The following is a 12,120-nucleotide window of genomic DNA, read 5'->3' on the forward strand; positions in this document are numbered from 1 at the left end:
AGAAGCAAAGCAAGACACTGGGGCTTTCCCCACTCACTTTCTGCTGCGCGGCTCTCTCGCGCCCCCCTCAGCGCGCGTCATTCCTGGCGTGCTCTCGGGGTTCCCTATCAAAAGGTGCCGTTTCTTCAGCGCCAGGAATGACGCACGCTGAGGTGGTGCAAGAGCGGCAGCGTCGGGGCAGCTGCATGGTTGTCGCCCTTGCAAGTGGGGAGCACCGCTGGACCCCCCGCTACTTTCCCGGAGTAGCGCGCAGCAGAAGGTAAGTGGGGAAAGTGGGAACAGTTATATGAATACTTTGTAAGCAGAAAGGAACATTTATCAGTAAGTCTTTGCTGTGGGAGAGCTTTGGGGAAATTGTGAAACTTCAGCCCAGAACTGAGTTGTTCCATGGCTTAAATGCATGTGCAAAGTGCCATCAAGTATCAGCCAACCCATGGCAACCCTCATATGGGTTTCAACACAAGCAATTTGAAACTGCTTCCTCATCAAAGTCTTCCTTGGTGGTCTCCCATCTAACTACCCTGCTTTGCTTCTGAGATTTGACATGTTGACACTGAACTGTATTATTTCACATCCCAGGCTTATTATACTAACATCAATTTAAAGCAGCAACTGAGACTCAACCATTACCCTGAAAGGGGGAGGGGATTTTGGAAGTGGTATCATTATGTTGGGGTTGCTATCCTAGGTTTTGCCCAAAACTGTATGGTTACATCACAGAGTTTTGGGTGAGTCTTAGAGTATCATCGTGATGTAATGATGCCAGTGCACCTGTTTCCCCATCCCACCCCAATTCTTCCCAGAGATTGTCAGCTACAGCTGGCAACTCTAGCTTTTATTTTAAATTCATAATTCTTAAAAACTACTAAAAAGGAGACCCATTTCTCTCTCTTACCATAGATCACAGAGTTTCACATATTTTGTGAAGGCATCTAATGATGTGAGACATGGACAAGGACATGCAAAACATGACAGTATTACATCACATAGTCAAATATAATTATGTGTTACAAGGAAAGAGGGGATAATGTGTCAAAAAGGGTAAAGGTAGCCCCCCTGTGCAAGCACTGGATCATTACTGGCCCATGGATCTGCACCCTGTTGTTACAATTGGCCTTTATTTTCTCTTCTCTCAGTTGTTTCAAAAAAGTTTAATTGTTTATTTAATAAGATAGAGAGGTTTTCCACACTGCACATTTTTAACGACACACGTTGCATCCCCTCTTTTCTTCCCAGAAGTCAGTTCTTCCCTTATGTCTCTTGGTGATTTTTATGTGTGAAAACTCCCCAGTGTTACAAAGAGTGCAAACTGGGGCTTCTTGATTTATGACTGTGGGGGGAAGGTCCAAAAAGGAAACAGCCTCTGTTGATCTTCATTATATTATTCAGGTATGCTGATAGTGTGAAGTGCTCTGCCACTTGAGGGACACATGTAAGCTCATTTTGTTTGATAAAATTCTGCAGATTTCCTCCCATGCAGGACGATTACCATATATACTTGAGTATATTTACTAGTAACAAATCTTGACTTGCATTTTGCAGTCTTTAAACGCTACAAGAGCAATGGAGTCTCTCTCCACGATGATCTGCACTGTCGTCATCCGCCCAATGTTATTTGCAGTCTCAAAACATTTTAAATACATCCTCTTTTCTAGCAATTCTTTTGACTGAAACATTTTTAAAAGCTTCATTTGTGTGCTGTCCTTTTAAGATGCCATTTTGTGAGTTTACTCTTTGCCTCTTTGCAGAAGTTTGCCTGCCTTGCCTCGCCCTGCCTTGCCTCGCCCTGTTTTTGGAGCATTTCAAGGTGTGTGTTTTTTTAGATTAGCGGGGGCTTAATCCTCACAGCATTGACTACAGAAGACTCAGGGAACTGCAGCATAATGCTGTGAAGTACGAAACACTGATTTGTCCATGCATGGACAAAAACAACAGGGAAAATGGTGGCCAGGAATTGTTTCAAGAGGGCGAGTGGGGATTGAAAACATTTTACAAACATTTTACAAACATTTCAGGAGATTTGTGTGGAAAGGGTCTAAGTTAGCATAACAAGAGTTTTCAATTGGATATTTGAATCTGCAATCATGGCTGATTGTAAAATGTGTGTGTGTGTGTGTGTGTGTGTGTGTGTGTGTGTGTGTGTGTGTGTGTGTACCATTTGGCACATTCACAAGTAAAGCATCTTTCTGGATCTCAGTAAGATCCATTAACTGCAAATCACTTCTAGAATATAGCAGTTGGATATCCTGGTTGACAAATAAGTCATATATTATTGACTGAGGCAAATGAAACAGTGCTTTGAAGGAGTCATCCTATATTCTGCATTGCTTGCATCTCTGTAGTTCTACACTCTGTATTTCTTGCACTATTCCAGCCTGGGCAGTTTGCTGTTCAGATGGTCATTTACATTTGTATTCCAAGTCTAGTGAATTGGTATTGGCATTCAATTTTATATTCCTAGCCCTATTGCATTGATCAGGGTACATCTTCCGACTGGGCATAAATACTGTTGTGCACACTGCTGCTCAGATTTGTACTCCTAGTCCTATTGCACTGTTCACTCAATGTCCTAAACTCTAGGATTACATTTTTTGCTCTGTCTGTGCTGTAATCTCCCTTAAGTCTCAGTGAGAAAGGCAGGCTATAAATAAACTAAACTGATAAATATCTTTAAAATGGATATGTGAAAACTAGCCCCTGAAAGCAAAGTTAAAGTTTAACAAGTTCAATCCTATGCGGAGTTACTCCAGTCTAAGCCTACCAAGTTGAATGGGGTTAGATGGGTGTAATTCTCCTTAGGACTGCACTTTGGAAAATATGTGCTTTTTATCAGGAATCAAAGAAAGCAGCAGAAGCTGTGACCATAAACCATTCTAAACCATGAAAGAGTTAGCCCAGTTTGTAGCAAAAAAATAAATAAATTCACATGCACACATTCTAAGATTTCCAATTATTAACAATTTTGTCAGGCATTTAAAACATACATTGGCCAAAACCTGAAAAGGAAATGATTTCAGCTACTCGGTGTTTCTTACTATCTGACATAAACTCAGTTGTTGCACGCACGCACGCACGCACGCACGCACGCACGCACGCACGCACGCACGCACGCACGCACGCACGCACGCACGCACGCACGCACACACACAAAGTTCAAGTTTGGAAAAGACTGGTCATTTTAAATCTACAACATATAAGCAACAGATGACAGAAAGCTGAGGGGTTTTTTTAAATTTAAAAAAAAAAGGCTGAACATTTACCTTTCCCACATACTGGGGTTCGGAGCCCATGTATTCTTCCAGCACAAAGAACTGATTCCAGACCCAGCCGCGTTTGACCCGCACAGCGGGAGTCTTCCTCTCTGCTGCTGTGACAACATTTCCCCTCGACTCTGTTTCTAAAGTCCGTCGTAGTTGTGAATGAAGCGGTGTTAAGAGACCTCCATCGAATAGGACCCAGAGAAGCAGGGACAAGCAGTTCCGTGTAAGCATTGGCAACGGTTTCCCCACAGCAGGTAATTAAAAACTCCAACGCTGAGGGCCGGGCGGAAGAATCCAGGTTTAAGGCTGTCCGTGGGCTGCCACCACTTAGCTTCAGGGGTTTTTTTATTGCCAAAATGCTAATACAGACATTAATCCTTCTGACGACAAGGGCTCTGCTGCATTAAATTCCATCTAAAGGGACCTATAAAAAAAGATCACATGGCAACATGAAATCACATAAAATTACACAGAAATATTCGCGCAACCTCTCTAACACCTAGCTGGCTTCCAAAGACAGGCAGCAAGACCAAACCAAAAAGTAGAGCTCGAAGTAGTGTTAGTATTTCACTAATACTAATGGCAGGCAACAGAGCCCTGCGTAGTAGCTGCACAAACGCTTCTCTCTGCTTCTGCTTTGTATTATTTTAGTGTCTGCCTGAAGAGAAGCACGCTGTCTGCCCTTTATGGCCTGGTTATAAAATAAAAGCCATTACGCATCAGTGAATTCAGATATTATTTACTCAGGATTCACATGGGGGGAAAAAATTGAGAGACAGAGTGGACCAAATTGTCAAAAGGTACAGCAGAGTCGTTACCAGCATCACACAACGTAAATGTTAGAAACAATCCTCTGCCCTTTATACCATATGGGGTCTGCAGATAAGATTTTTGCAAAGAATGTTGGGATTGTTTCGTCAGGGAGATAGTAGCTATGTGATCGAAATGCATTCCTACCTCAATGTAACTGCTTAAAACAACAAATCAATGCTGCTGGAAGATATGCGTAACCAGCCTACTTTATGTAACCATTGCCATCCGGGGCATTCTTGATCTCTGCTTTATGGTTTTACATGCTCTGTAGATAACTGGTCTCCCCCTGACACCCTGGTCCCATGAAAAAAAGAGTTACATCTGTCATCTCGTGGTGGCAGGAAGCCAGGTGTCTCCCTTTTACTACCTTCTGCTGACGTTGGGGCGCCTCACCTCCAGGGACTGTTTTTCACAACTTCTTGGGAAAGCAGGAGTGGGGACTTGTAATGGGGATAAAAGGGATGGCAAATGCCAGATTTGTCAGAACTGGCTTTGCCAAGCTTTGGTACTTCAATGCTTCATCAATAAATGCTACTGATCAATATCTCAAAGTCCGTTTATTGGCTTAAGGTACGAGACCTAACAATTTTCATGCTTCTGAACTCCTCAGCATGGAATTAGACCTGATGGATAATAAGCACAAAACCGGCAGTTCTGTATGATGTGTGATGCGAGATCCCGGTGACATATGATGTGATAGGCTCATGATTTTTCCACCCCCAGAACTGCCAATAATGTGGAGCGATACAACAGGATGCACATTGTGAGAGTGAAACTTATGTTTCCATAACTAATAGTTATAGTGGGAGGGCACACTCCAGCAGCAACTACACATTTATTATCATATCTATTTGTACCCTTACAATCATATATAATTGTACCCTTACAGTAAATGATTTGTTCACATGAAGAAAAGGACAATGGAGTTTATAGTCCACATGGTCTGACCCATTTACATATGAAGTCAGTCACTATGCCTCATTCTGACATATCTTATAGCATTTCCATGAAAATAACATGGAGTGAAGTAACTCCAGGTATATGATCTTACATTCAAAATATACAGATTGATATATCACAGCGATGGTGAAACTTTTTGAGACCGAGTGCCCAAATTGCAACCCAAACCCCACTTATTTATCGCAAAGTGTCAACCCGGCAATTTAACCTGAATGCTGAGGTTTTAGTTTAGAAAAAACCGGTTGGCTCCCTCTTCCTCAGCCCCACCCACTTGATCAGGGGCCAGCCTGCTCTAGCCTCCAGTCAGTCCCATGTGCACCACTCTGTGCCTCTCTAGCATCTCTGCTTCCTCTGCACACACACCCCACCCTCGGGCAGCAGCCACCCGGAGCACAGGCACCAGGCTCGCCAGCCGAGTCCTCCCTGCCCACTGTGGTGCACGCATGTCGTGCTCAGTGGCCCAGGCCAGCCTAGATGTTTGTGTGTGTGGGGGGGTTGATTTTTCGCCCCCCACATGAAGAACTCTGTGTGCGCGTGCCCACAGAGAGGGCTCTGAGTGCCACCTCTGGCACCCGTGCCATAGGTTCGCCATCACTGATATATCAGAAGTCATTATGTTTTTGTAGATGGTAATTTATTTCCATATCATTATAATGAATATTTCGTTATGCTATTTAGTCAGCCTCCCTTTGGGACACACACCTTAGTGAGGTGAGGGGGTTTGTGTGCCAGTGAAGTTGAGAGCAACACTAAACTCCCGAGTAGTCACTCAAGGTGCAATGGTAACAGCTGAGACACTGGACTAAGATGCATCCCCCCCCCTTTCAGGAATCAATGGCAGAAGAAGAAAACAGTTGCAGTAGTAGAAAATGACACTGGTGGGGAATCTATCAAAGACAATGGCAGTGACACTTTAGCTAACCATGATTAGTACTGTATGGAAAAAGTCAATGGTACAGCACTACTGATCATTTCATACCATGAAAAACCTATGATGAGAAAATTCAAAGTGAAAAAACATCTAATGCTGAAATATAGGTCCTCCTCAACCACTGCTGGGGAACAGCAGAGGGCAAGTACGAGTTGCACTGTTCTTAATGACGCAACTGGATTACAGCCAAAAGGACATTCAGTTTTGAGTGGATGGAAAAGGAAAATCCAAAGCTGTTCAACACAGATAATAGGAACATGGAATGTGAGAAGCATGAATCAAGGAAAGCTTGGAACTGTAAAATGAGAAATGGAACATTTAAACATTGCAGTGCTGCTAGAGAGTCAACCAAAGTGGACTGAATTAGGACATTTACCATCAGAAAATTACAAGGTTTCCAATTGCTTGGGAAATGACAAAGAAGAAACAGTTGCTCTAATAGTGTTGCGACACGTTGCACAAGCAGTGAGGAAATACAATGTCTGATAGAATAATATCAATCATACTTCATGGAAAGCCTATCAACATAACCATCATTCAAGTCTATACCCAACTACAGTGCTGAAGAGGAACAAATTGAAAGCTTTTTTTCACAAATGTTCAGGAAGAAATTAATCACACACTTAAGCAAGGTGTTCTGATTTTGGACATGACTGTAATGCAAAATGGGAAACAAGGCAAAATCAAGTACTGTCAGAAAATTTGGGCTAGGAGCATGAAAATAAAGCAGGAGACTTATATAATTATGTGAAGATAACAAGTGGCTCACTGTGAATGGATTTTAGGCAACCAAGCAGACTATATATATAAAAAGCTAACAGTGTTTTTGTTGATGACAGTATACCTCAGTAACTGCTGGGCCAATTCCTCTGAAAATTCCCAGCCACCATAGTCAGCCAGGCGAGAGTGTTTTTAGATGTTCACATACCTGAAATTTCACACCTGGCCCAGGTAAAAAGCCTTTTTCCTGGCACTCCCTGGTGAAGGACATGCAGCTGCCTGTGTGTAACTGTCACCCTTAGAATGTTCGCTCAGATGGCCAGACATGAGCAGTGGAAACAGCAGATAGGCAGTCACTCGACTGGAAGTGAAACACATACATACACATACACATGAGGGAGATGGAAGGGAGGGAGGGAGGGAGAGGGAGTGAGGGGTGGCATGCAAGGGAAGAGAGGGAGGGAGAGGGAAGGGATGGAGGGGGAGGCATGCAAGGGAAGAGAAGTGAGAGAAGGAAGTGAGGGGTGGCATGCAAGGGAGGGGAGGCAGGGGGCCCAGCATCTTGATATGACCCACTCACCCTAGCGGAGAAAAAGGGAAGGGAAGGAGGGGGAGGGGTGGCATGCAAGGGAAGAGAAATAAGGGAGGGAAGAGAGTGAGGGGTGACATGCAAGGGATGGGCGGGAGGGGCCAGGCACCCTAGATTCCCTGAATACTGTGGTTGCAGTTAAGAAAATCAGGCACGCATGACTCTGGAGTAAGCTCGGTACAGCAACCGTGACATACTTTGAATGGCTGCATCGCACCCCTCAGAGGGTTTCCTCAGAAGCGACACCCATTGCCACCAACCAAACTTACTCCAAGGTAAAGGATCATGACCAGTCATGACCAGTCAGCCGCAGAGCTGGGAATCAAACCCGGTTCCTCCAGATTAGATACACAAGCTCTTAACCTCCTACGCCACTGCTGCTCCCTGAATGGTTTTGAGCAAATAAGCTTTTTCAGTCTGAGAACAGGGCTCAGTAAGCCATTCTCTGACTTGCGCTCCCCTGCAGTGTTGTACAGTAGCTATACATTGTGACATGGTCAGTACCAGACAGTTTCCTAGTGGACAGTTTCCATACACATTTTATTTCATTAGTCCATGAATCCGAACATGATGCACATCTTGGCAAGAAAACTTGTGTTTTCCAGCAGCTTTCTATAATTAGATTTGTGGTTTATTTTCACATTTAAGAATTTTTTCTGGAGCTATTTAGCAAATTGATACTCCTAAAGGATATAATTAAGCAATTTTACTACTAAGGGCAAATAATTCCATGTAATTTTGGACTTAAATTAATGAGCATGGTAGATGTGGAAGCTTTTAATTTATTTGAAGATGGAATAAATAGCAGAAAATGACAACAAATTATTACCACCGCCTCCACAGCCAAGAACTGTACAGATTTGCAACTTGAAAAAAGAAGACGGTAGCACGTAGATAAGGGAATTTGGAAGGAGGTACGAAGGGATCCACTTGAGCAAAAAGATGAAGTAACTTTGCCCAGCCAGATCCCTTGACTAGGCTGATTCAGGAAAGACCCATGGGACTGGGGAGAGGATTCAAGGATCTCTCCAAAACATGTTACTAATTTTAATTATCTTACAAGCTTATATGTATCAGGAGAAATCATATTTGTATTTCAGGAGAAATCATGTAAACTATAATGTACCTAAACGTTTTCCCTCTGTGTAGTTAACCACTTGCAGGCAGTTTTCCATAGAAGAGTTGCTACAGAAGGAATGGTTCCACACTCTTCTCCTTGGTTAAGTTAGATCATAAAACCAAATGTTGTTTCTGGGGTCCCACCCTTTTTCATTTGTTACACAATTAAGCATAATGTGCTGGTTCTCACACGCTCGGTGCTCAATTTGGTGCGTGAGGAAGGGTTTTCATCCATGTTCCCAATCTGAAACAGTCGTGTGAAACACTATTTGGCCTGTTGGGAAAATCCATGTTCATCCCAGGGTTCCCCAAATAGTACCCCCTAGACCTGATTCAAATCAGGCACTGTGTGTAGAAATGGAGGAGAATGCACAACTCATCTGATTGTGTTGCAGTTGACACGGGGTAGAACCCCAGATTCAATTTGTGAATTCCATAATGTGCAAATCAACCCTATGATTAAGAAGCTGGGGAGCAGACAATCACTCAAAGTCTGGTTTTCCTCAACAAATGTGGTTTCACAACTTACTATTTCTTTAACGTTCCACACCAGGCTGTGGCCTGATTTCTCTGTAGCCAGGTAGACCATAGATGTGGCATCAGAGAACAAGTAGAACTAAGCCCAGAATCCCTTATTTGTACATTTAACATAAATTAATTTATTGTCGAAGGCTTTCACGGCCGGATTCAACTGGTTCTGGTGGGTTTTCCGGGCTGTGTGGCCGTGGTCTGGTGGATTTTGTTCCTAACGTTTTGCCTGCATCTGTGGCTGGCATCTTCAGAGGTGTGCCACACTAAACTTTCCCTTCTCACTTAGACACAGCTTGAAACAGACTTCTCTCTGTGGTACAGCTCTGAAGATGCCAGCCACAGATGCAGGCAAAACGTTAGGAACAAAATCCACCAGACCACGGCCACACAGCCCGGAAAACCCACCAAAACCAATAAATTAATTTATTTTACATGTAGTCTGCCATTTCTGCTGAAACTCAGCTGTATGCTGTAGCATACCTTGACTTAAATCCTTTGACACAGATCAGTTCCTCTGAAAGAATATGGCTGCTTTGCAGGGTGGACTCTGTGGTACTGGACCCCACTGAAGTTCTTCCCCTGCCCAAATCTTCAGGAATTTCCAATGTGGTATAATGGATAAGAGCAGTGTAGTGGTTAAGAGTGGTGGGTTCTAACTTGGAGAACCAGGTTTGAGTCCCCATTCCTCCACATAAGTGGTGGACTGAATTCGTTTCCCCACACCTACGAACGAAGGCTGCTGGGTGACTTTGGGTCAGTCACAGTTCTCTCTTAACTCTTTCAGCCCCACCTACTTCACAAGGCTTCTGTTATGGGGAGAGGAAAGGAAAGCGTTTTAAGCCACTTTTTGACTCCTTATGGTTGAAAAAAGGAGGGTATAAATCCAAGCTCTTCTTCAACCCAGAGTTGACAACCTTATTGTGAATCAACCAACTCCCAACTACAGTTCCTGATTCTGGTTTGATGTATTAACTAACCCCAGTTGGTGGAATTGTCAGGATTAGTGAGATGACTGACAGAAGCAAAATGGATGAATATATGTTCAGCTTCTCAGTTCAGCAGAAAGCATCATAAAGTTAAAGGTTATGTAAAGTTCAAGTGACAGTTAGGCTTCAGTAAAAAAAAGTAGCAAGCATAGATCTTTGAAGGGATTGGTGGAAAGGTATGGCTTGTTGCTGAGGCAGGATAATGTATATTTGTAGTCTTGTATATTATTGCAACTTATTAAGTAAAGGCCTTCCTATGGAAAGAAGAACATGTTTGAAGAGTGTTTATTTCCATGAGTGAAGAAGGTTCCTGTTGTGTGCAAGAAGACTACACCACTCTCTCCTTGCCACGAGTTCTACCGTTGTGTTAAATTGCCTCTGCCGACAGGAATGGCCCATATTTTGACAATCATATTAACCATAGTTAATTGAACAATGGCTTTGCATTATGTCTGAATGGAAACATTGATCGTGCCGCCATAAGCAGTCGGTCTATTCCAAGGCTGCTGAAGTCAACATGCTTAGAATGATATAATTCTCTATAGGATGGTACTGTCAGTCACATAGTTCCTTCCATCACATTATTTTGCCTTCAAATATCACAAATTTCTCCACCCACGTCCCTTTCAGAGAAATGTCCTGCTTAAAAATCAATATGCAATTACACATACAGTAAAGGCAGTGGAATTACTCAAATATATTTCTTTCTGACTTCAACTACATTCAGAAACCTGGATTTCCTTATTAATTATATTATTCTTATCAGTAACAATTATGTGAATATCATTTGCTAGTAACAGGCTGGCTTCTTTTATCATCAACGATACATAATTGAGAACTGGTCTAAGTCCCGAGCAGGGAAGAAAGAAATGTAATCTACAGGGTCCGTAATTTCGTCCTAGAAATGGGAGAAAGGTTTTAATGTCGAACAAAAAAAGGCTTCAGTTGATTCCTGCCCTTTCTGCCCCTCTCTGTTGAAACCGGTTTGTTTCAAGATCTACAGGGCAAACAAAAGCACATGCAAAAAAATTAAAATAAAATAAAAACATAAGGGATTAATAAAACGAGAGATTAAAAAGCAGGAAAGAACTACACTAGTTAAAATGCCTGGCTGAATAAAGTGAGGCAGGAATAAGGCAGGAATAAAGTGAGATACATGGAATAAAGGCAGGAATAAAGTGAGATGCTTGCAGCTGAGGGTGGGCTGGAGCACCCGTTCACTCCAGAAAGTTTAGACTTCACAGGAAGACTTTTTCAGCATTTTCATAAGGCCTTTATCTCACCAACTGATGGTTATCCAGGTCAGGTAGAGGACGACAAATGAATAATACAGCACTACATACCCACTTGTTGTCAAGTTGTCCGGCATTTTTGACAGGCACGTAAGCAACGAGCCATTATATATCTATCTATATCTATCTTTATATATAGCCATATCCTCCCCAGTAAAAGTGTTTGGGGTTACTATATATGAAATGCACTTCTTTTAACCACTTTATTTATTTAACAGTTCAGAGGGGCTTTCATCCATCCTCCTTTTAAAGTGCAAGCATTCACGAACACAAAATGTATGGTATTACAATAAGATTGCACTCATCAATAATGCAGTTTCCAGGACTGGTGGATTAACAAATCCCTTTAGTTTTGCAGTTACTGCTCTCCACCTACCTTGGAGGGCAGAATGTTAACAGCAGTTGCAGATAGCCAAGTCGCCTGCCTGCTCCTTTCTACAGACTATGCCAGCAGTCCCCTTCGTGACTCTATGGTTCCCACGGAAGCATTCTCAGTTCATTTTTGCAGCAGCTCCCAAAGAGGCTGAGACATAAAGCTTCTCTCAGTAGATCTCAGCCTCCAGCCATGTCTGTCAGTCAAGGGAGCTTTAAAAGTATAATACAAAGCACCAATAGTAATGTAAAGAGATTGACGGACTCCGGTGAAATGGGGCATGATTCCTCCCCCGCTCCCCGGCTGGAAGAGAGCATTCAAGTACAAATATAAATCACTCCAAATCCATACTCTGTTGCCTGGATTCTCTGCTTATATAATGCAATGTATGTAGAAAACAAAATGGGTTTTTAAAGAAGAAAAATAGATGCCCTTGAATTGTAGAGATTCCTGTGAGGTTCAACACTCCCCCCTCCCGTGTATACACAACCAAGAGATCATGTGATGAACTTGCTTCTGGAAGGTACTGCTTCAGGTAGGAGGATT

General features: G+C 42.8%; 1 protein-coding gene across 4 annotated transcripts in view; it reads right to left on the bottom strand.

Moving 5' to 3' along the window:
- CDH12 (cadherin 12) overlaps positions 1-12,120 on the bottom strand; it is a 966,930-nt gene that overhangs the window by 260,408 nt on the left and 694,402 nt on the right. For 3 of the 4 annotated variants that reach the window (XM_048507175.1, XM_048507177.1, XM_048507176.1), the window contains one exon: positions 3,261-3,684. In XM_048507175.1, coding sequence (XP_048363132.1) covers positions 3,261-3,491 — 231 coding nt within the window. In that variant the 5' untranslated portion in view covers positions 3,492-3,684. Of the gene's footprint in view, positions 1-3,260; positions 3,685-11,577; positions 11,626-12,120 lie in introns of those variants that run through there. The other variant, XM_048507179.1, reaches the window with a different exon arrangement.

This window comes from Sphaerodactylus townsendi, linkage group LG09 (assembly GCF_021028975.2).
Source record: "Sphaerodactylus townsendi isolate TG3544 linkage group LG09, MPM_Stown_v2.3, whole genome shotgun sequence".
NCBI lineage: Eukaryota > Metazoa > Chordata > Lepidosauria > Squamata > Sphaerodactylidae > Sphaerodactylus > Sphaerodactylus townsendi.